This window comes from Channa argus, chromosome 10 (genome assembly GCF_033026475.1).
Source record: "Channa argus isolate prfri chromosome 10, Channa argus male v1.0, whole genome shotgun sequence".
Lineage (NCBI taxonomy): Eukaryota > Metazoa > Chordata > Actinopteri > Anabantiformes > Channidae > Channa > Channa argus.
In genome coordinates, this window is record NC_090206.1 from 12967678 (window position 1) to 12993008 (window position 25331).

Consider the following 25331-nt stretch of genomic DNA (forward strand, 5'->3'; position numbering starts at 1 on the left):
CAATATTTTGTGATTTGAAGGACTATTTTGTTATTTAGACAATTTCTCAAATTTCTATAATATATGTTTCCCCAATATGTTCAGTTTTCTTCATGTTGGAGCTGTACAGTGGCGTTTTTAAATAGTCGTGCCTAATGCAGCATTGTGCGTAGTTGTTGTGCACAGTTAAGTCAAACTCTTAAGGCTAAAATACTTTATTGCGTAGGAAATAAACAGTAAAAAGTAAAAATACTAAAAATATATTTTGGATTTGGTGCATTCTCAAATTAAGAGACACTTTCCTCCTCTGACTTTCTGTTTTGTTTGATTATTTGCTTGTTTGTTATTTTGAAAAAACAAAACACATATAGGCATATGGACCACATAGTATTTTACACAATGTTCCTCTGAGACCTACTGACAATAGAAAAGCCCTTATCCATTAACCCTTATCATTCGAGCTAATATTGGAATGGAATGGAATTTTTCCTCAGCTGGTATTTCACCTTTGCTTGCGGAGTACTTGACAGGGGCATTATGGCGATCATTCAATCAAGTGATAAATTGCTTATTTGTATTTTATATTATTATTATTATTATTGCTGTTGTTGTTGTTGTCGTTTCCGTTGATGTACCTAACTGACCTTGTGTAGAGGTGGGTTCCTCCGGGCAGACAGAGGAGGAGGCAGGGAGGAGAGAGAGACGAACAGAGGGAGGGGTGGATGATTCTGAGCTCAGGGCCGAGGATTAGGCGAGAGTAGTCCCAGTAGGATGACAGCATCCAGCATATAGCCAAACCACACACACACACACCACATCACCATCGTCATCCGGCCCGGTAGGACGCCACGGATATTTTTGGGGAAGAAAAATCGTTTTCCCGCAAAATTCCCCGTATCCCTGCTTCTTTTTTACGGGGACAACCCTCCCAGAGTATCTCCTACTTAGACCACGAGGTGAGTTTTCTCTGTATTTCCCGGTGTTATTGTCTGATGAAGGAGCGACCTGCTGTGTGTCGAGGCGCCTGCACCTTGCACTCATTGCTGCCATTTGGGCTGATTTTATCAAATCGAAATTAGTAATTTAACTGATGGTCATTTAACAACCACTGTTGGCGACACCCATGTCCCTGTTTGAGGAAGGCATTGGACAGATTTAAATCCGATTAAGATTATAAAAGAAGCGACAAAAGACTGATCTTTCTTTTCTTTGTTTAGCCCGGTGGTTTGACTGACATGGCTGTGGCCACTAATCAAAGTTTGTGTTGGACCAGGGTATTAATAGGATTGGGCATATTGATTATTCATAAAGCATCCAATAGTCATAGACGCGGTCGACAGACTCGTTATTTCTCACACCCTGAATAAAATATCAGGAGATGATTATTTTACAGTAGCAGCTCGGACAGTCACGGTTTAATCATATAAATATATATATTAAACATATCCCGAGACACGTAATGCCGTGATAGTGGACATCCATGTGTCGAATGCGCAGTGAAATCACTGTCACTAGCTACAGATGGGAAATGAGCGGACTAAATCTCGACGGATCGGGGGGGGGGGATGCCAGGAGTCTGGATAGTAAAACACGCACATTATGAATGGGCGTAGGCGATAGGCAGCCACTCTGAGCTAGTCGTCTCGCCTTTTTTTCTTTGCCTTCCCGTTTGGCCAGCAGCAGGCTCGTCAAGCACTCCGTGCAGTGCCAGGAATGAAAAGCGCTGTTCTGAGGCCTTCATCGGCTGCATGGTTTAAAATGACCAGTGATTGCGATTGGACACAAGTGATCCAGCAGAATTGTATGTGTGTATCGAGGCAACACTCATGTTAATCACTATTTTGACAGCATTTCACAGCCGAACACACAGATGCACACGGGAGTGCAGCTAACGGAACGAATGCCATTTTGATCCTGTGAAGCTTATGTGAAAAACCCGTGGATGTTCAGTATTGTGCTTCCACTATTGTGTGCGCGCGCCCTGCCTGCGCTCAGCCACTGCTCCAGGCATTGTGCTGTGACTCAGGGATGTAGGCCTATGCTACAACATGTGATGAGAGTTGCTGCTCCGAGGTCACTCTGCCAGAGGAGAAACACGAGAGGCAGAACTTGCACATCAAGAAAGACTTGATGCCTGACTGCATTAGCCTCGATCTGCCCTGCTGACTGCTCCCCTGCCCCACTTACTGCAGCCAGCCTTTTTTCTTTAGTTCTGCCTTCATGCCTCCAGGGTTCACGCTATTGGTAGTCTGATATTTGTTGCTCAAGATTTTAGTGCATATTGTTGCAACTATTGGGAGGCAATGATTTATTAATATTTATGTTTCTCATGGAATTCAGTTAATTTAACTGCCTGTGGTCAGTGCATGATAACAAATGAACGATGTGCATGGATGGAGAGATTTATGTATTGGTCGATGGTATTATTGGAAATTCTGGTTGATACTGGAACAGAGTTGGGATAAACTGTATACCTGAATTTCCCCCAAACGGTCCCAGTATTACTGTCCTGCAGGAGACAAATGAGACATGACCTCATTTATATGACTGTTCCATGGTGATGGCTCAACTGACTGGCCGTGGTGCCAAAATGTAGGCTGCACTATGAATACAAAGATTAGTCAAACATTTCAATGAAAAGCATTAACCTAAAATTGGTAAGGTGTAAAATATTTCATCAACTCCCTATAACAAGGATTTTTCCTCTTCTATTTTTCAGTCTGATAACAATTTTAAAGCCTGGCTTGAGCTATATGTAAGAATTATTCCAGACCCCAGAAGCCCTTTGGAGCTGCAGGGTTACTGGGTGCACTCATCTTTAAAGATAAGACCTCTATTGGGCAGTGTTTTAAGCATCACTGAGTTAAAGGAAAGTTGCTCAGTCAGCATCAGGATAAGTAAGACAGACATTTTTCCAGACTTGCAACATCTTTCATCCACTATCATTAAAAAACCTTGCCCAAATGTCAACATCTTCCTCTCACTTTATGTGTCTTGCTGTTTTGTACAGAACCATTAGAAACATGGATGGAGATCTGTAACACAATGCAGTGCACTATTAATTTTCAAAAGACCCATTATTTAACAGGTCACTGGGGAGCTGAAGCCTCGCCAGCTCGCTCATGAAAGGGAAATGAAATGAGCAGTGCACAGTGAGACCTGTCTTCATAATGCTAATGGAATGGGATGGCAGCCTGGGTGACAGGTGATGTGATTGCGTCTATACTAGATAGGTACCGGAGAAATAAACAGACAAACTTAATCAACAGTGGCAATTAAAAGACAACTTCACGATTCATTTTTTCCATCACACAGAACAAAGACTATAACTATAAACTATAGAGTAACACAAGGATTGAAAAACTAGCAAGTCAAAAAGCTTGTTCCTTTGGCAAGAAAGGGTCAGAAAAAGGCAGGCAGTCACAAGACAAGCAAATCAGGTGAGGCAAGCTCACCAAAAAACATGCACAGGAAAGATTCAATATAAAGCAGGTATGCAGGTGGCTGGGGAATTCAGGTGGCTTTGAGAACACTGAGATAAGTGATAGTGTCAAGAGCTGCAATAACACGAGATACTAATGGAATGCAAGTGGCAAGTAAGGTGGTATAAAGCCAAAGCTAGAAAAGTAGAGCTGCAGTAGTTGGTTGATAATGTATTTAGTCAATCATTAGAACATCAATCATTAACTACTTTGATTATATATGAAGTTGGCCATGTTTGGTGTCTTAGTTTAGCTTGTTAGTGTTGCTGATGTTTCCTATTTAGCACCAAACACAAAGTACAGCTGATACTGTTGGATGAAACCAAAGTCATCCCAATTTCCTTCCTGATGGACTCTGTACAAAATCACCTTGTCTTAGAAGGGGATCATAACATAGACTGTTCTTGTGGAACATGTTCAGCACATGATCTTTTACCCTTTACATATGTCAAACTTATGACAAAGCTCAGCCCCTGAATTTGTCTGCAGCCATTTGCAACACAAAAAAATTCTTTGGAGTATTTATTGTCTGCTCGACTTGTTGTTCCTCACAGTTACATATTTGCGCTCATGAAATTTGAAGCAATCCAGCTGCTTCCCATAAACTCAAATCACTCTCACTTCACATCAACCAGATATTTACACGTGGTTATTTCTGCCAAGTGTGCTGTATTGGGACGGAGTGTTTGCTGAGGTCTGTGTCCAACTTTGTTGGCAGCGGCTGTGAGTCAAAATGAATTGTTGAGTTTCTGAAATAAACCCTGCTGTTGCTAACCTGCATCTCATGTGGTGCAGTTGTATCCGGTGTGTATTGGGTTGGAAGGGCAAGTGTGTGTTTCTGTGCATTGAAGAGATTGGAAGCAAGATGTCAATAGTTGCCAACTGGTTCTTTTTTCAAAAATAGCCGTTTCCAGTGAGTCATGATGCTTCTGGTGGAGTCTGGTTACCGAATGTGTAAGGATCGTGCTTATTATATCAAGGCCTGTGAGTTTTGTGTACGAATTTGTGTCTGTGCATGGTGGAATATCTGAGCTGAGTAAATGGCAAGAATTTATGTTTGTTGCAAGGAAGTTCATCTAACAGTTCAGCAGCTGTATTTGGCCACTTTCTCTCTTGGTTCATGTCCTAATTAAACCTCTCCAGGCGCTGTCCAGGTTGGTCTGCCCTAATGGGCTAGTTTTCTATTCAGCTGACTGCACAGAATCTGTCAGTTCAGTACCATCTCTCAACCCCTCGAGGAGAGAGGATAGTACATCTATGAACTGCGTGTGTGCTAATACCAGACAACAGGGTTGAATCAGTCTTTTGTTTGAGACAGAGAGACATTGTGTTAGAAAATGTACTTTGGGCGGGGTTAGAGAGATTGTCTTAAAGAAATGAAACACACTGAAACAGGGGTTTTAAGACAGCTTTTATTCCCTAACAGCAGTTGATAGAAATATTGTCCATGTACAGCGAAGATTGGAGAAAGGGTGAGTAGGCCTATGTGAAGGGAGGAACAGAAGGTGAATGAATGAAAGGCCAAACTGGCTACAAGGTTCGCTGATGATGACGTCTGAGCAGCTTGAGGACGTGACAGTGGAGGACAGGACTCATGATTACTAACGATTCAGCACCAGATTAGGAGCAGACTCATCACCAGCTTGCAGACACGCAGGCTCTACTGTCTGTTAATGTTGGATTTAAAACTTGGATCAAATGGAAATACTGTCACATCACTGGAAAGAGGGAGCAATCTTCATTTAATCTTCATTTAATGTGGGCAAAGATGAGGAAAAATGAAACTGCGTGAAAAATGATAACAACGCTACAGGTTGGCTTTATTGAATACATTTTTTTAACAACCATACACCAATGTCTGCTGCCCGCATGGCTTTGTTTGCTCTCAGTAGCTAGAGAAACATATTTTCCCGACTCCTCTACATTTAACTGTAGATACTTTTGTTCTTATTATTTCTTCTCCGGCACCTTTAGCCCCTCGTCTATTTGTTGCTGCCTTCTTTGAATTCTTCCCCCCTTCCTCACCCCCTCCAATATCCTGTCCTTTCTCCCTTTTCTTTGCCTTGACCCATTCTCTTTTCTCTATTCCTTCCCTTTTTCTCAGCCCCTCGGAGCCCCCCTCTCCTCCCGAGCCCCACAACCCCCATAGGTCTTTCCTGTGTTTCTCTTCTTCTGTGCTCCGCTCATCTTGTTGCCTGTGTTGGCAAAGTGGCAGAAGGAGGCGGTCAGGGGCTGAGCTAGCTGCATTAGCCCCATGCATTATTCATGTGCCCTGCAGTCTGTGTGAGTCTAGGTCTCTGCTGGCTTTTGACTGGGATATAGAGGCCTTGTGAAACAGCTCAATGTGTGGGACACAGACTGATGGAAGGCCTACACAGATGGGACTATCAAGTCTTGATTGCTGTTTCCTTGTCTCAATAAAGGCCCCAGTGAGAGAGAGAGTTTACCTCAAAGTTAAAGATTCAATTGCAAAATTTGGTGGTTTCCTTAGACAAGATCAAGAACATTGTTTTCAAAGTCTCCCTTAACTCAAGAGCCATACTTTTCACTACAAAGTCCTCAAATGTGTTTTTTTCTCCCCAAACTGGAGGCTAGGTTTAAGCCATATTTGGCCTTATGTTCATATAAAAGACTTGTTCTCTTTTATTCATTGCCAAGCTCTCTGCTTGCCTGGCTGCTTGTCTCTCTTCACCACATCAAGATTCACAGGCTGTCCTCTTTGCTTTTAGAGCTGGCCCAGTAAGAACTGTTAACTGAACTGGGCTGGATGAAATTTTAATTTAGACAACCAGGCGGAGATGGAGTGCCTCTTCTTAACATCGCCATGTGCTTTTGAGGCTGCAGAGGAGTAGAGTCAATGGGAGAGAGGAGGGAGCGAGAAAGAGAGAGCGAGAGCCTTGGGGACCAGAGGAGGGGCCTCTTGGAAAACCACAGCCACATAGCTGGTTTGAACTCACATCTGTTTTGCTTGACATACTTGTGTGTTCACTCCAAAAATGTCAACAACTGGAATATGGTTTTGTTGCTTACAAATAGGTTGAAAATCCAAAGGAGATACAGCTGATACAACTGAATCAAAGCATTTTGCACTCATCTGGATATGCATCTGGTTCATGGGTTTTGACAGGTCTCCCTGAAAGCGTTACTCTGCTCTGCACAGGTGGTCACACCAGATTGGGATTGGCCCTGATGATCACAAGGACCCCCCTCCACCTCTTTTCAGCCAATCCTGGAGGGGCCACAGAGCTGATGTCTCAGAGGGCGAGAGGGTATTTGTGTTCTGGAGTCTTGAAGAGACAAGCAACATCACGGTGAGTCATGCTTTCACAGTTATTAGATAAAATGTGGAACATTTTTAGATTAGATTAGATTAGATTCAACTTTATTGTCATTACACATGTACAAGTACAATGCAACAAAATGCAGTTTAGGTCTAACCAGAAGTTATCCTGCAAAAGCAGGATATCCAGTTTTTGCATAAATAAATAAGTTAGTATTGTACAGTATTTTGCAGATGGATATGTATATAAACAGAAATTTAAAGAAAATGGATATATACAATTTTTGCTGCTGTCTTAAAATATGATTTGAGCCTGTGACAGTGTTGAGTTTCCTGTTTCTTTCAGAATTTCATCACGTGCAATTAATGTGCAATACTTTAGTTTTATGCAGAGTTTGTAATTGTTAAAAAATGTATTAAAATGGGTTGAACCATGTATACTATCTCACATTCATGGTATATTGGCCTTTAGAAGTGCTTAACTGTGTGCTTTAGTTAAGTTATTAAGGTGAGCTGTTAGTGTAAAGAATTAAGATAAACCTTGATAGAAGCTTAGGATGTGCATGCATATAAAAAAGCATGGCTCCTGCTGGTGCCCACAGAGACTGTCATTGGAGATGGCCACCTGACTCAGCAAGGACAGTGAGGTTGAGAGAGAGAGGAAAAAGTGAGTGAGTACAGAGAAAAACAGAGAATAACAGTAGAAAAACATTACCTGACTCACCTGGCTGGATTGCAGCATCAATACACATTCACACATGCACGTTCCTAAGTCTGCTGTGATGTTATACACTGATAGTAAGAAAGTCGCACAATGTCCATCAACTGGAGCTCAACCTAAAGAAGTCTATATTCCTACTCCAAACAATTTTTTATGGCTGATTATATCTGTATATCATCTATAACTGATATGTCAGGTTTTTTTTCCTCAGTGATCACATGTCGGTGGGGATGGGAGGGGCAGGGATGTCAATAATCACTCTTGATACCAAATTTGCAAATGTACCAAGTCTCACTCATCCTTCCTCATCCACATCAATCTTCCTCAATCTGGATCAGCCGGAGGTGTTAAAGTGACATCCTGACCAGTGTGGGTCCGTGCTGAACGATGCCTTGCAATCCTCTTAAAAGACAGACCTAGACTGCATGCTTTACTTTGACTGAGTGAGGCTATTCATTGCTAGCCTTCAAACAACAATGACTTCAACCAAGATGATTTGAAAGCCTGATGTTGTGTCTCCTGATTCTTTCTAGAACAAAAAAATAAATAAATTTTGTAAAGAATGTGACTTAACCCATAGTAGTACATCTTAACATGTTCTACTGATGCAGTGCGGTGTGTATTTTTACTTTCTCACAAGTCAAAACTTAAAGTACAGTAAGTACTGGTAATTACATTGTATTGACTCAAACTACCTCATTGTTTGGACTAAGGCATGATTTAACATGTGACCGGCACATGTGGAAGATTACCAGAAAAATGTTGTGTTTCTTTTAAGATTGTCACAAAAGTCTGGCTTGCAGAAGTTTCCTCCATTTCAGAGAGCTGATCAAACTAAGCTCTCTGCATGCCAGCTGCTGGGGCCAAGCTACGGATCATTAGGTTTCAGGAGCATATTCATAATCGTTAGCCATATTGATTAGGTCTGGGTTGTTACTCTTCCCATTCCTGCCAAATCTCTCCTCACTATTCTTTGCCTCATAGGGTCAAATAGGTCAATACAGAGTATAGAAGAAGTATATTATAGAGCAGCAGCTAAACAATATCTGCAGAAACCAAGAACAGAAAATAGATACAGCTTTCAAAAACATGCTGTAATCTAACTCTACAGCATATCCCCTCCCTCTAAAATCTTAGTCATTGTGACATCTAAAACAAAAGATCAACACGTATATGTATATGTGCATGTATATGTATAATTTCTATATGTAGATCACCACTTGTACTTGAAGCTATAGAAAGTCAAGCCTGTCAAGAAATGATCCAAGCCTCTAAAAGGTCAGTGTCAGTGCATTGATTGGCTGACAGAAACAAAACACACATTACAAGAGTTTTAAGTCTTAAGATTTATTTAGCATTCAGTGCTGACATGTTTTGCCTCCCTTGGGCTTGACTGCCCTCCATCCTTTTACTATGTGGCTTGATTAAAAGGTCGGATAAGCAGAAAGTGTTCTGCTGCAGAGTTGTAGTGATAATCAAGTGAATTCTGTCATGGTAGGAAAAGCACACTTGTTGTTCAATCAGGTCATTTAGACAAACATGTGCAATGTGTTGTTCATGCTAACTAAAGTCAATCTCTGTCTCCTTTTTTTCTCTTTTCTCTTTCTTGGTCTTTGTTTACATATCTCATTATTCATCATTCTCAAGGCAAGCTACATGCTCTGCATATAAAAGCAGAGCAGATGAGATGCAAATGTATCTCTTGCACAATTCTGGCACACAATCCAAAAAGACAAACACAGAATAACTTCTAATTTTTTTTCTCCCTCTGAACCCTTTTGTTATTCCTTTGATATTTCCTGCTCTCTCCCAGGATGTCTGTTACTCATATCCTTGTCACTCTTTGTCTTTGTAGATAAATGGAGGAGAAAGAGCGATGTAGGAGCAGGTCTCCAGCTCGGAGGGCCAGTCGGGTGCAGCAGGTGGTGGGAACAATAATACGGCGCACACGTGAATCGCTAAGCAGGTACAAAATAAACAAGGGTCCAAGTTGTGGCCATAGTACAGGAGATTGTAGGGGGTAGCCTGCTTCCTTAGTTTTCTCCTACCTTCACTACTGACTTTATTCACATGTAGCCAGTGAATAAATGAGATGATAACTACTCACACCTTATTAGTGATTCAAGACTATTTCCAGTGTTATCTGAGTAAGGAATTAGAGTAGATTGTGATGTATAAAGTGATGACACCACCTCAATACTAACCACTGCATCATCAACAACAACAACAATAAACTAATATGAAAGAAAACTAAACAATCAGCTTTGGCAAAGACAGTGAAGAAAACAACAGCATCCACTTCTAGGCCTTTTGCCAGATCCTGTGGTGGGAAAGAAAAGTAAAATGTCTGGAAGGCACATACAGCATATAATTAAAATGTAGGACATACTTATAACTGGACAGTTAGTATTGGTAGCTGAGAAGATTTGTGATTTCATTGTTAGATAGAAATAACTGAAATCATTAGAAATCATAAGGAACTATATTCATAATTGTACAAGAATAAAACAGATTTCTTAACTTTATACAAACACACTCACCAGACCCCTCCCCCCTTCACAACAAACCACACATTCAGACACATAGCACATAGTTAAATACATGTGCACAACTTGACTGTCCCTCTGTCTCCCACAAACACACCCCACAGTGAACCGCAAATATGCTTTCAAGAGCCCTTCATTCCTTCATTGATTGCTAAGTGTTTCTCAGCTGCGGAGGCAGTGCAGAGTAACCCCACTGAACTCCCTGTTAGTTGTGTAGGGGAAAAAGTCTCGACATGTTATAACCAGCTGACAGAGAGGAGGCCTCAGGGAGAAATTAGTGTAAAATTTAAATGCAGCAGGTATTGATATGGTATATTCTCTGGGTGCTTTTGAAATGATGATATATATATATATATATATATATATATATATATATATATATATATATATAATGTGTGTGTGTGTGTATATATGTATGTATATATATATGTATATACACACACACACACACATACACACACACACACACACACACACACACACACACACACATATATATATATATATATATATATATATATATATATATATATATATATATATATATGCATATGTTCATGTGTGCAAGTATTATACTGGCAATTAGCTTACATAACGGACTCACAGAGTCACTAGCATGGCCGTAAACCTTCTGTATTGAGTATTGTAGAGCTGATATACTGTAATTAGTTGATTATTCAGATAGTAATTACATTTCATCCATTATGAGAGTCATTCTTAAACAAACTGATATTTATTTTTAGGTACCTTACATTTGATTTGAGTGTTCACAGCTTTTTTTCAAATGATTGTAAAGGGGCGTTTTGTTCCTTGAACATTGTTCCTTGAAAGTTGTTGGAGTACGAAAAATTGTAATAGGTATTTTAAAATTATTTTCTAGCAAAGATTTGACTTGATTTGTCAAAGAAAGTAGACAGGAGACAAATATCTCCCTCATCCCCTGAGATAACCTGTCACACCCCTGTCACCTGTTTGTCCCCCTCAGAGAGCGGTTGCTAAGTGATGGGAGATCGCAGCGCTCCAACAGTCTGTCCAATCAGAACTTTCAGGCCAAGCTGACACTGCAAATCACCAGGGACCCTGTCCTCGACAGCAGCACTGGACATGGCTTCACCCTCACCACAAATGCACCCCTGCTGGTCAGGGATGTCACCACAGGTATATGTAGTTTGTGGAGACATGATGTAGACTTTGTTTCCCGCTTCCTTTTCAAATGGCCACCTATTTTATGAAACCTGGCCACCTGTTTTATATTTTACTCACACACTTACTGAAATAATGCATTCTCTAGCCACTTACTTTGAAACCAAGCCTTTACCTTCAGTCCTCACAATGACTGGTCCAGAAAACCCCCTAAAGATACGTATACTCACGTGCGCACACACATTCGAGCTCGCACACTCACCCACAAACACAGACACACAACTCTTTATTGGCATTCAAACAGAAAGGCATGGTGCCAAAGGAGCCACAGAAAGAACACAACCAGCTGCTCATTCTTTATGAACTCAATCACTTTTTATTTAGGGAACTTTGATACAGGTTTGAGAAGGTGAGAGACAAAGAGGAAAAAAGATAGAGATGCTAATTCATGACTTTTATGTCTATCCTGTAAAATAAGCTGATAAATATCATGAGGAGGGTCCCACCCTGTCACCAGCTCTTTAATTGCTATCTGCTGCCAAACAAAGAGAGAGAGTGTGAAAGAGAGACGTGATAACTGTACACAAGGTTTTAAGAGACAAAGAAGACTCCAAAGCGGAAATAAGGCCATAGAGAGCAAATAACAAGTGCAAAAGTGTGCAGAGTCATTGAGTTATGACATCCTAGTGGTAATGAGGTGAAAGCAAGAGGAACGTGGTTTACCAGGAACAGGGAAAAAAAAGGACGAGAATCAAGTGAAGCGACTGAGTGAGAAAAACTGCAAACATCAGGATATTGGCAGAGATCGACAAGCTTGGATTGTCTGGCCAGAGAGAGAATGTTTGCAAGTGTGTAAGCGTGCCTCTGTGTGCCTCAGTGTGTGTGTGTGTGTAAAAACTTGCAGAGCAATGTGGCATGCTGTCAGTGGGTCAAAAATCAGGGACAGATGGGGCTTTGCCAGGCAGAATGGGTGTGTGAAAATATGTGTGCATGGGCGTATGTGTTCATAGACATACACTCAGTGTGTTTGTGTGTATTTGAGTTCAAAGTTGAAACTGCTGTGCCTCAGTTGTGCTCTCTTGCCTGAAGACAAATGAGTATAAATAACAGCTGGATGAGCCCCAGAAAACTGTAACCCCTCACATCCTGGACTGCTCTGCTGATCACTGTTGAGTCAGCCACGTTGAATAACAATGTGTGTCATTCTGTGTGTGTGTTTGAGTATGTGTAAGTGTCCCTCCATAGGTGTGTATATCTCCCTTTATACATACTAAGTGCAAGCCCACATGTGCAGCTGGGTTTTTGTTTTATGCAAGCACTCACAGTTTTCTCTGTGTGTCTCTGTGCGTGTGTAGGGAGTCCTGCAGATGGGATACTGTTCCCAGGAGACCAGGTACTGCAGATTAATGATACAGTGTTGGAAGATTTAAACACCGAGCAAGTGGAAAATGTCTTAAGGTGAGAATCTGTAACGTATGTACGTATATATCTAAAACCTTTGTGTGAATGGTGCAACCAGTTCCACAGCACTATCAGTCAATCTTCAGTGTGATCCATCCCGTGACTCATTACATGGTCATGGTTGTTTTCTTCATTTGATTTCCGAGAACTTGTGTGGATGAATCATGTGTAATGGTTTGTCTGAGAATTATTTAACATGTTGAGATCAGGGAAGAACTGGACAGCTGGACAACAGGAGAGAACTGATTGTGATCTTTTTTCTTCACACAGGGATATGCAGGACTGTATCAATGTGACTATCCTGCGACATATGACAGTGAGTACAAAGACATTGATGACCTCACAATGCACACATGCACACATTTAAAAAGTTTATTTATACATACAGTTAGGTCACTTTGTGTAGATGAGCATGTGAAAGCTCACATTCTCTGGATGAACTGCCTTCACACTGTTGTCAGAGTGTGATGTTTAAATGTAAATTTGTGTGTCAACTGTTTGATTAAGGCTGAGGATTTTGGTGTCTCCCAGTTTTGTTATGTGTGTCTCAGTTTATTGTCCAGCCCTCACATCTTGGTTCTGTCTGTCTGTTGTAGAATCCCAAGTCGTCCATTATGTCGGCAGAGAAGAGAGCTCGTCTGAGGAGTAATCCCGTTAAAGTGCGCTTTGCAGAAGAGGTGGTGGTCAACGGGCACACTCAGGTTTGAAAATCTTGTTCTGATAAAGAATGAAGGCTGTTGTGAGTAAATTATAATATATATATATATATATATATATATATATATATATATATATATATATATATATATATATATATATATATATATATATATATATATATATATATATATACACACACACACACACACACACACACACACACACACACTGATACCTCTCTCTCCAACAGGGAAACTCTCTTCTCTTCCTGCCCAATGTCCTAAAAGTCTATTTAGAGAATGGACAGACCAAGGCCTTCAAGTTTGACAACACCACTACTGTTAAGGTAAATACTTAAACCATTGTCAGTGCAGCTTTGCAGTGCTACTGTATATACTGCCTGTAATGAAAGGTTTAATGTTAGCCTATGAAATGTTAGAACAGCTACACTACTTGTTCACTTCGGATTAATTAGAGTTGACTGCATCATTTTTTGGTGGTTGACATTTTTGTCAATACCACTGTGCTCTTTGAATGTCGATAAGGAAAAAAACATGCATGTAGTGGCTCACTGTCAACATATTTAAAACTCATATTTGAAAAAAAAACTTGAAATCAAAAGGCCACTGGTTCACCCTGGAAATAGCGATGTAATCGAACTCTCAGATCAAATGCAAATCGGGAAAAACCAACGGATTAACAAATAATTCAGGCATGTTCTTCTTTATTACGTGTCACAGTATCAGGCTGAATGGCCAACACTAAATTTACACATATCGAGAATAGCAACGGCCCAAAATTACACATGAAAGAGCATTTCATTTATGTTTACTCCTGTAGCTGGGTTTTTTCTTACTTATTGATCAGGAGTTTGAACTTGTACTTGTTTATTGTCTTGGTTTTTGTAAGTCTTTTTCCTTTCTTTTCTACCTTTCACGTGGACAGCAGCTGTAACAAGGGAACACAATTTCCCTATGGGATCAATACAGTTGTTTGAATCTTTAATCTTGAATCTTGAATACCAGTGGAGTATAAGACAATGATATATAGAATATTTATTTTGTTATACACTCTCCACATTATTGTCCTCAGAACTGAGAGAGATGAGAAGCCCTCTCAGTTTCTAATGAACATCCCGAGACCAACATGAAGGGATCTAGTTAAAAGCCATCCTACAAACAAGTGGGTGTTTTTATTGTAATTAAAGCTCCTCAGAAATTACAGTATAATTACCCAAAGCATGACAGAGTGTGGGCAGACTGTATCTGTTGTAGGTGTTCTTAATGAAGGATAATACAAAAAATAATAATCATATTGTGTCTGGAGGAGGTAGTTATGAAACACTTGTGAGCATGTTAGTGGCCAGCAACTGAGATTCTTCTCACTCTAAAATTACTTATGGAAGTAGCTGGAGCTTGTGATTAACTTTCTAAGTCTGGTTAGTCAATTGCAGACTGATAGATGTTCTGTATTACATTTTCATAACAAGAATGGAGATAGATAGGGTCAGTAACTAACCAACAGTTCCATGAATTTTGCCATCTACATTATTACATTTAGTTTTTATTTATTTCCGCATATATTCCCAGCCAAGGGGAAAAGCGGATCAAAAGTTGACCATCAACAATCCTCAGACTGAGATTGAACATGTTTGTCTAAGGGGGTTTGAACTGTTGTTTTTTCACCATTCCAGGACATTGTTCTGACACTAAAGGATAAACTGTCCATCCGGGTCATTGAGTACTTTGCACTGGTACTAGAGCAACAGTACAGCATCACCAAACTGCTGCTGCTGCATGAAGACGAGCTCATACAGAAGGTGAAGTAAACAATGGACACACACATATACACTAATGTGCCCAGGGCTGTCATCATTTTAGCTTAATTCTGAACTTTATAATTTCATCCTGTGTTTTTATCAGGTGGTGCAGAAAAAAGACTCCCATGACTACAGGTGTCTGTTCAGGGTATGCTTCATCCCAAGAGACCCGATGGATCTGCTGCAGGATGACCCCTCAGCCTTTGAGTATCTCTTTTTACAGGTCAGAGAAACTGTCTAACCAGCACAACAGATTTCTTTCTGTGTTCATGACTGTCAATCTTAGGAACCTTGTTATGTGTAACTTCGATCAGAAGTTTCTGGTGATCTCTAAATCTGATCTGAAATAAAAAAGATTTATTACTGTGACACTTGTAAACAAAGAACTCTGAAACTATATAAACAGTATGTACGATAACTCTGGATGAAAAGACCTGAAACCCACAGATTGTGTTTGCATATTTCTGGTGTACAGTAACGCACTGGAAGTACCACTTATGTCATATTGATTTATTGCTGTCCAGGAGCCTCCTGTTGTGTTTGTTTTTGCTGCACAAATGACAGTTTGAATGTCCTACTGTTGGTTTACTTACAGCGATGTTCATTAGCTGTGTTTTTTGCAGTGTTTCTCAGTTTACGTTGAGGTATTATAATAGCCAATTTAAAATATGGTTCACTTCAGTTGTATAGTGGTTTGTTTATTGTAATGTGCATGTGTATTTGAGCTTGTATGCAATACTCTCTGTCTGTGTCTTTTCAGAGTGTTGGGGATGTGCTTCTGGAACGTTTTGCAGTAGAGATGAAGTGTAACACTGCACTTCGCCTGGCAGCATTGCACATGCACGAGAGACTAGATAGTTGTGGACAGACAAGAACGTCTATAAAAAGTATAACGTGAGTCACATGTGTTTGTTATTTTAGGGTTAGTGTTGGACCACTAGTTTGCAGCAGTCCTGCAATCACTGTAATGGGTCTGGGATGACAAAGTGCCTAATCTATTAATGTAATTGAAAATGTTTTGTGGGTGTGTATGGTCTGTGTGTGGATCACAAATGTCTTATTGTGAAGGACAAATTTTACCTCTTTCTGTCCCAGTTGCACATGTCAGAGCTATATATACACACGCATATATAAACATAGATTAATTTTCCAAAAAGCATGTCACGGACTCCGGTGATCAATTAATATTTGAGATTAAATTGCAGTCATAAATTTTTATACTTCAAGTTACACCAAGGATTAGTTACTATTAAAGGGAAATTCAGGGGCTGTAGTTGTAGGAAAAATTAATCAGCATGTCTACTCATAGGCATATGTTTGTGAGCAATCTACAAATTTCAGACTTTGTTTACAGTTAGGTAGACATACTGATTTATTCCTTGATATCACCCGAGACTCTATATTTACACCAATGTCTATGTGGCTAGTTTTTAATACACCCTACAATTCTAATTTTTGTTATATACAACTTTGAACTTGGGTTGAAATAAATGTTAGCCTCATCCTCAAAGCTTTATAATTGTATTTTACATTTACATATAGTAATTTGGCAGTTATTTGTGTAATAATCTGATAAATGGCTAAAAAAGGCAAGGCACAATTAAATTACGGGTCTCAATTTCTGAACGTGAATGTGAAGGTTTATCTGATGAATGAAAAATCTTAGCAACAGCCATCAGGTGACTGTACAACAAAATAGGAACAAAATGGAAATTGGAAATATAAATAATAATATCAATGCAGCTAACATTAGCTGCATAACACTTTTCTTTGCCCAAATCTCCCTCAAACCTTCAAATTCCGAGCCAACATTTACATTTCCTTTGGGGATATTTGTGCATATAAAGCACTACTGTTGAACTCAACTCTGTTTGAGCAGTGATCGTACTAGCAGAATTCTCAGTTATATACTTTTGTGTTGGTGTGTTTGTCATTTCTCTTTATGTGGTAATTATAGGAAGGAGTTTGGCCTGGACAGCTTCATATCTCCCACACTGTTGAGCAACATGAGGGAGAAGGACCTGAGGAAAGCCATCAGCTACCACCTCAAAAAGATCCAGTCCTTGCTAGAGCCGCGCCAGAAGGTAGATACAGACTGATGGATTAATGGAATGGAGTGCTTAGGGCGTAAAGAGATAGATAGTGACAGTTAAGTAGAGGCTTTGGAACACTTTGTAGTTGACACTTGCAGTGACTGCTAATCTCCCTGCAGTTTTAAGTGGCATATGGAGTGACAGCATGGTTGTGGGTGAAAGGGTAATTAAAAAAGGGAATAGTAGGTCTGAGGGTTATGCAATGTTTCTGGGAAAGTGCTTTGGTCAGTGAGTCAACCCTAGATTCCTGCAGATTTTTTAAATTATGTTTCTTCCTGACTGCCTCTTACTAATGTACGTTATAGGTTATATCTGCTAGTCAGGCTCGGCTTGCCTACCTCACCCAACTGGGAGAACTTATTTCATATGGGGGACGATCATACACAGCTACAATGATGGTAAGTTTTAGGAGCCTAGGGTAGCCTCTTAAGTCCATTTACTAAAGCATATACCAATTGACCAATCAAATTCAACTGATTCAAACTTACACTTGGACCCCTGTCTTTAAAAACATTAAACAGTATTTCATTCTGCTCTGTTCACATCTACTCTTAGCTTCAAGACAGAGAGGTGTTGGTCAGCCTGCTGGTTGGAGCAAAGTATGGGATGAGTCAGGTCATCAACCATAAGCTCAATGTGATCTCTACGCTGGTGGAATTCAGCAACATCAGTCGAGTGGAGCTGCTTTCAGAATCGGACAAAGTCAGCCTACTGCGCATCTCACTACACGACATGAAGGTACAGACGATTTAGGATGCATGCACAGCATGTGGTCACTGAAGCCACTAAATTTTATTATTCATTAATATGTAGGCCCTTATACAATGTCACAGATTAGAAGGTTGGACACCAAAATTGCACCAAAGCTCATGCATTAAATATATGAAGTAAATATAGGTCAAGTAATTCTCCTCACATGCAAAAACAATATACAGCCTAAGGGATTGTGACTCTCTCTCTCCGTCTTTCTCCCACTCCATTGCCATTTCTCCCTTACCCTTTGGCTTTAATCACTACCACTTTACCATATTTTCTGCAATGCCCTACTCCTCACAGCCGTTTGCCTTACTGATGGACTCTCTGGCAGCCAAAGACTTAGGGTGTCTGCTGGGGGGCTACTACAAACTCCTGGTGGATCCCAGTGTCAATGTCTTCCGTCTGGGGCGCCCAAAAGTGAGGGTGCACCGGATTCCTGCTGAAGAAGGTGTGTGTGGGAAGTTCGCCGTAATAGAGGGCGTGTGCTATGAATCCCTATCAAGTGAGCAAAAACTGTTTCACTTAAAATAATCACTTTCTGGCCTTTTGACAGAAATTTGAGAAAGTTTTTTTTTACATCACATGTTGATGTATGTCGTCAGCCAGTATGCGACCGGTTGATAAAAATGAAGTCACATTATATAATGTGACTTTATATATAAATATAAAATGTGAGCTTTATCCTGGTCTATTGTTATGCTAACTTTTTTGTGTGATGTTTGTCTGGTGTTGTCCTTGTATTTTCCCTTCCTTATTAGGTTATGTGTCTCGCTGCTGTAGTGGCTCAGATGACTCAACAGATGAGGATGACCCAATGGATTCTCAAAATTACAAATGTCCAGATCCTGCAAGTCAGGACTGGGAAGAAAGGAGGAGAGAGGAAGAAGAAAAGAGGAAAGAGGAAGAAAGAAGAGAGAGAGAGGAGCACAAAGATAAACAGGAAGTGAGAATAATAGTGACAACAGAAGGTAAACAAAATGAAAGTGAAGAGGAAGGAGGTGCTACGGGAAATGGTCTACGAAAATTTAGCATTATGGATGAGGTAATTAACCTGGAAACCAACTGGTACCACACTGATCCACGGGTCACTAGCAGCTTCTCTAGCTTGTCCAGTGGTTCCTTGAGTGCTGCATTAGAGGAAAGCAGTTCCGGAATTAAAGCTCCATCTCACCTTGATGCAGTCCATGGACAGTGCACAGGTGAGGATCTTGCAAGCTTGGATGTTCACCACCCCTACCTCCTGGAGCCAAAACACCACCAAGGGCCACTGAGGCCAACCAACCTCAATTACCGTAGCAATGACAATTCTTGTCTTTGCTTTGCTGAGCTCTCCAAGGCTGATTTCCTTCCAAGCCCCCCTGAGGCTACTAGTGATGATGATGATGATGAGGAGGAGGAGGATGAAGAGCTAGGTATGGAGGCACTAAGGCGTATTTCTAAGATTCCTAGTTCAAGAGATTTGAGAATTATTGACAGTACACCCTTTCAAAGATTACCAATTCCAAGAAAGAAAAAGATCCCTCCCAAAGTCCCACTAAGGACAAGTTCAATTCCAGGGCACAAACCAGGACAGAATGAGCAGCGCTTCTCCAAAGATGAAGATAGTCTATTCTTGACTCCTTCACCGAACCCTAAACCAGCTCTTTTGGTCAAAGAGACTGCCTCAGAGTCTGAAGATGAGTTTTTTGATGCCCAGGACAGATTTACTCCCCCAGTTCCTGATATGTCAGGTTTGTTTAAAGTATGTTTGTTGCCTGTTTGTTTGTTCTATTAGGACACTAAGACATTAAAACCATACATAAAAGCAGTAGGGAAAGATCTGTGTTAATCTGTTGATTTGTTTTTCTTTCTGTCATTTTCATTTGTCTCTGTCTTTCACAGATGCTGAGCTGGCTGACCAGCGAAATGCTAATCGTTGGACTGGAACCTGGAATGGTCTTCCAGCGATGCTGGGGAAAGAGTCAACTTCTCCTCTTGCCCATAGAGCCCATACCTCTAAAATCAAGAGTGTAGTGGATAAATCTATATGCCCAGCTGATCAAATTACCAGTCAACAGCTCAGTCCACCAAAGCCATTACCGAAACCTGAAATAAAGGTCAAACCACCATTGCCACCCAAGCCCCAGCTACCTCCCAAACCTCAGATCATTCCTCCCAAGTCCCCCCAACACCAGCGATCATATGCCCACTGCAATGGAGATGCTTCTGAGCTCCTGGAAATGGAGCCAGATACCATGGAGTTCAAATCTGTCACATCTGGGGCTGGAGGTCTGCCTCTGTCATCACCACTGATCAAAGCAGTGCGGTGTAGCAAGCAACCATTACAAATTACACCACAAACTGAGGAAAAGACAAAGCAGTATAAGGATCTTACGCATCAAAATGGAGCACATGTGGTTTCCAAAGACAAAGCATTCATTCCTGATGAAAAGGAAACTCCTCCTTGCAGTGGGATGACCATACCAACAAAAAAGTCAGTAAACCTAACCCATATTCCTCGATCTAATTCAGGTACAAAGCTAGCCGTCCCCCCTCTAGTGCTTGCCAAACCCACTTCTCCCACAAAACTCCACCCCTTGTCACTACCTGCTAGCTCTCCTGTGTCCCCTACTGATTCAAGCAAAGGGATCTTTAAAGACAGTGTAAGTCCACCAAATGGAATACATCCTTGGAGCAGCCGCAATGGCAATGCTCAGTCGGGAACCAGGAGGGTCTCTCTAAGTCACGAGAACTTGTCACCCAAAACTACAGATGCACCTCTTACCCTTACCACATCTCTTACCTCAACAAACTCTAAAGGTGTTGGGGGCCTAGAAAGTAGAGAGCCTGGAAGATCTGGATCAGGTTCAGACCTTAGGACCAGCTCTTCGAGTCTGGGGGGCAGACTCCCAGCCTCTGCCCTAAGAGGAAAAATCCAGGCTCTGCCTTGGTACATGACCCGTTCCCAGGAGATTTTGGGAACTCTGGACTATCCCTCCACTAGTTCTATTAATGGAGACACATCTGGATTTGGCTCTGGTTTGTCTGTAGCAAGTGGTTTATCAGACTTGAACAAAACCCCTGTCAAGGAAAAAGAGACAATGATCTCAAAATCAGGAGGAAAAGGGAACATATTAGAGGATGGAGCTGAAGTCGTCATAGCCACCATTAAAGAAGCCCAGGAAGTGACCTCACACATGAAAAAGGCTAATGGCGCAAATGGGTCAGAGCCTAATCTGACTTTTAAAGACAATAGTACGCTCAGCGGCATTGTTTCATCAGAGCAGCCTCAGTCACGACCCCATTCAGCAGTGGGGTTAGGTGGTGTGTCCAGTATGCAAATTGGAGGTGACTCCCCAACCTCTTCACTTGCAGACAGTACTCCTCCACAGCAGCATCGCGAAGCTTGTGGCTGTCGAACTGTTTACGCCAACTGTTTCAGTGGAGACACTGAGGATGGTGTTAGTTTTGATGAGGAGCTAACTATTTATGAGTTCTCCTGCCGCACACATCCAAAGCCTTTCCGACCTGCACCCGTCCCTTCTCCTACAACACCCTCTCCAAACCCCAATATCCTGTCACTGTTGAGAGACAACCCTCGTCCACTCTCTACTTTCTCCACAGCCTCATCTGAACTCAGTCCTCTAGTCTCACATCCAGTTTCCCCTACAAACTCAATTGGTGGACCTCTTCGTTCCCTCACTAACAAGAATTATTGTGGTCTGAAGGGAGGTTTTGCCTCTTTACGTCAAGATATAGATCAGCTTTTGCTGGTCTTAGAGAGGGGTGCATTCGATCAACCACAACATCATGTGACAACATCATCTCACGGCTCAGTGCAGGATGGCACAGATATAAAGGAAGGGCCTGACCTAAATCACAACAGAACTGAAGGCAGTACTACCCCAGCACCAGGCCCAAATTGTAATGGGCAAAACCCTGCCATTATGACAGAGGCTGAAAGAAGTTTTCTGCAAGCAGAGGCCCGAAGATTGGCATCTGGATGTCAAAGGGCCACGCGTGTAGGATGGGCTCCTGATGAAGCCTTGCGTTCTTTATCCAATAGCTTTAGTGCTTTGGTTCAGTTGTCAGCAGCTTGCCTAAGAACAACCCCCTGCTCTGGCTGTAATATCTGCCATAAAGAGTGCCTGGTTCACAAGGATGAGTGTGATGACAACCAGGAGGCCATGGAGAAACTTAAGGAAATAGTGGGTCTTTATCAGGAGTTTGTTGGTGCTGTTGAGACAGCTGGAACTGGTGCTGGAGTTGGGGGTAAGAGTGTGGGTCTCACTGGATCTGGACAGGGTCAAGGAGAGACTGATGTGGTGAGGCTACTGGCCAAACGCTGCACTGTACTCATCTCCTCTGTATTTGCACTCACACAGCTCTTCCGGACACGGACAGCAGACACCTCAGATGCACCTGGCCACGTACCTCTCAATTTTTGACTTGTAAACTTTCAGTCTCCAGCAATCCACTGGCTACGTACATGAGCCAAGAGAAATAGGACAGAGTGATCAGTGTGTTAGCCCTGTGTTCCTGTACAGTAAGTGCCATGCACACGACAGCACATGAACATAAATCCACATTACATGTACCCACATCGAAAACACACAAAAAACCCTGAATGAAGGAAGGAAATGTCATTGCTCGGCCTCTTCTTGAAATCATATGGACTATGCATTTGTACATATGAATTTTGTAATTATCTTATATTTCTCTTATTTTATGATACAATCTGTGTATGTAAGGATTGAATACCCATGTATGTATTTATGTATTTATTTTTACAATATTTGCACCATGGTCGGTGATGTGCAGACCTCTGGTGGAAAAAAAAAACAAACTATGGATGTCACTGGAATTTTTTTCCCTCCCTTTGAGACAGTATTATATTTTCTTTTTGCTGCTTTAAAGACTTTTCCACTCCACAAGGTGTAATCTGTACACGGTCATTTTTCAAGTTTATTACTCCGGTATGTATTACTGAGAAAATACAGAAAATATTCTTTTATCACAGTGATTAATATATGCGCAGTGACTGCGCATTTTGTTTTTTAATTACGGTTACATATAAATGGGATATTAAGTACCATTACAAAGCAGGGAGAGCACTTTTGACTGTTACAGATTGCACCTTATATTGAGACACGTAACCTTGTGTAAAGTGTTTTTTTACCCCCTCCCTGGTCCTGACAGAGTCTGAATGAATGCTTCATGAAAATAATCACCCCAGCATATGCAGTTTTACAACATCGAGTTTTCGTCCAAAGGACACTACATATATATTTTCTGGGAATGTGTGGGTGGGCCCACAAGGCAAAGCAGAGGACCTTATTTATGTAGTTACCAAATGTTTTTGACTAGGCACAAAGGTGACTGTTAAACTTTGTCCTGATGTAGCAAATATCCAAAGTCTTAAAACACTGAGCCACAACTGTTCCCCACTACAGTCTCCTTTTCGCATACACCACATGACATGAGTGACTGTTGTATGCTGGGGTCAGAACTGTAGATATACGTGTATATCTCTGTGTCCTATTCTGTCCCAACCTTAGTTTATGGCTATGCAAATACAAACTCCTCATTCCTCACACACTGTACTCTTGGTTTTTGTGCTAACATTAAAAACAATAGCTGCATTATGTTTGTCTGAATCTATGGAGTGCTTTCTTTTATTGGAATGTTGACTTGTGTCTTTTCTTCCACACTAGGAGTAAAAACATACAGCAAAGTTGCATGGCATTAGCTTTACTCAGTATTAAGCCTCCTGTCTATACTGATGTCAGTGAATTGTCAATAAAATTATTGCATTGCTCGATCAGTTAGCTTATGTACAGTGTTCACAAATCAGCTCGTCTATATCACACAATGTAAGCTCATTTGAGGATTTACTTGAGCTACCTATGACAACAGGAAGGTAATTCAGCTAGGTCAGTGAGCAGTGGCTTATACAAAAATGATAAGGCAATTAGCCGAAATAAAGGCTGTTTAAGTGTTCAAATTCAGTTAGGTAACATAGATAATAAGGCCATTGTCAAAAGGTAAATATTGACAATGTGGATATGCTGAAAGAATATGGCAAGTCTCTTATGTGAGATTTCAGAGCTTCCAGTTGCTATGTAGGTAATGTCCATTACCAATGTCCATCATAGCACTAACATCAAGACATCTCAGGAGTATCTAGTGGTTCATCAGATAGGATCAGACAGTGGAGTGATCCTGTGTCACCTATTTTGTTTTTTCTTTTTGGTAAATTGTACAATAGTATTTTATTTTATGGAGAAACATTTTTCCGTACGCACGTTCAATGAAATCAATGTACCAGGAAATGTATTGTTCGGGAATAAATCACACACTGACCTTAATAATGTTGGATGTCCAAGTGTTTGGATTTGTCTAAAGGCCAGTTAACCATTAGTGATCTTCATTTTTATGTTAGTGACTTTATTTACGGTATTAGATTAAAAGACGACACATATGGAGCTGTTATTCTTGCCTAATATTAAAACCATGGAGCAAATTTTTAGAACACAGAATAAGTGTCTGAAGATAAATCTAAGTGGTCCTAAATATGATAATTAATTATGCATAAAAGTATTTTTTTATCCCAGTATATTCTTCCACAAAGTCAGAATGACAACGTATCTATGCATGTAGCACCTGTGCCTGTGTCTCTTTACATGGTTTACATGGCCATCATTTCCACTCATGTTATTAATGTAATAAATTTAAATAATGAATCTGAATTTCATGTAAGACAGATATTAGAAAGAGATTTCTTAGTGCGGGAGAAATGGTGAGAGAGCTCAGAGGCTTTAAAAATATAACAGCTCAAATGCCCCTGATGCAAAGACCCCATATCAGATTGCCCTTAATCTGATCATTATCTGCCATCTGACTTGTGACACAGTAATTTAAATAGTTCCACTTTTTACTGTTGGACAAACAGGATGAGAGTGTTGGTGTAATTTTTATGATCAAATATATAGTGTGCTTAGGGATACTTCATTATGAGTCTTTTCAGCTTGACTATAATACAACATTGTAATGGTAATACTGTTTTCGTAAAGTGATTACAAGGAATGTGTTCGATGTGCACATCTGAAAGAGGATAGGACATGTTTTTGTAAAGCATTGCTGGGCAGGACTGCCACAGAAGTTCTAGACACATAGAAGCAAAAGTACAAAAGTACATACTACTGTAATTGGAAGCTGACAAAATTATCCTTAAAAACACCCACATAGCAGATTTAAGTCACTGTCAACTTTTTCATTATAATTTCATTACTTGTGCTTTAGTGGAATTTGTAATTATAAACTGGACAATCCTGGAAGGATTGCAGGATAGTAGACTGTGGACATTCAAAATGAAAAGAATTTAAGAAAGAGGCCAAGTGGAGCATTTAAAT

At 40.7% G+C, this 25331-nt stretch overlaps 1 protein-coding gene across 6 annotated transcripts; it reads left to right on the top strand.

Annotated features, from left to right (window-relative positions):
• Positions 1–630: 630 nt before the first annotated feature.
• On the top strand, positions 631–23566 carry frmpd1b (FERM and PDZ domain containing 1b). 6 transcript variants are annotated; one of them, XM_067519425.1, is made up of 17 exons: positions 631–935; positions 6589–6772; positions 9318–9428; positions 10994–11166; positions 12507–12609; positions 12883–12928; positions 13209–13313; positions 13523–13618; positions 14966–15091; positions 15195–15314; positions 15852–15985; positions 17049–17175; positions 17490–17582; positions 17740–17922; positions 18241–18442; positions 18699–19670; positions 19822–23566. In XM_067519425.1, the coding sequence occupies exons 3-17, from the start codon at positions 9322–9324 to the stop codon at positions 22365–22367; spliced, it is 5133 nt and encodes a 1710-aa protein (XP_067375526.1). In that variant the 5' UTR covers positions 631–935; positions 6589–6772; positions 9318–9321; the 3' UTR covers positions 22368–23566. The 6 variants fall into 6 exon arrangements, with proteins under 6 accessions (XP_067375526.1, XP_067375525.1, XP_067375529.1 ...); XM_067519424.1 differs by having other exon boundaries at positions 6622–6772; XM_067519427.1 differs by having other exon boundaries at positions 632–935; positions 6622–6772; positions 18241–18388.
• Positions 23567–25331: the final 1765 nt, after the last annotated feature.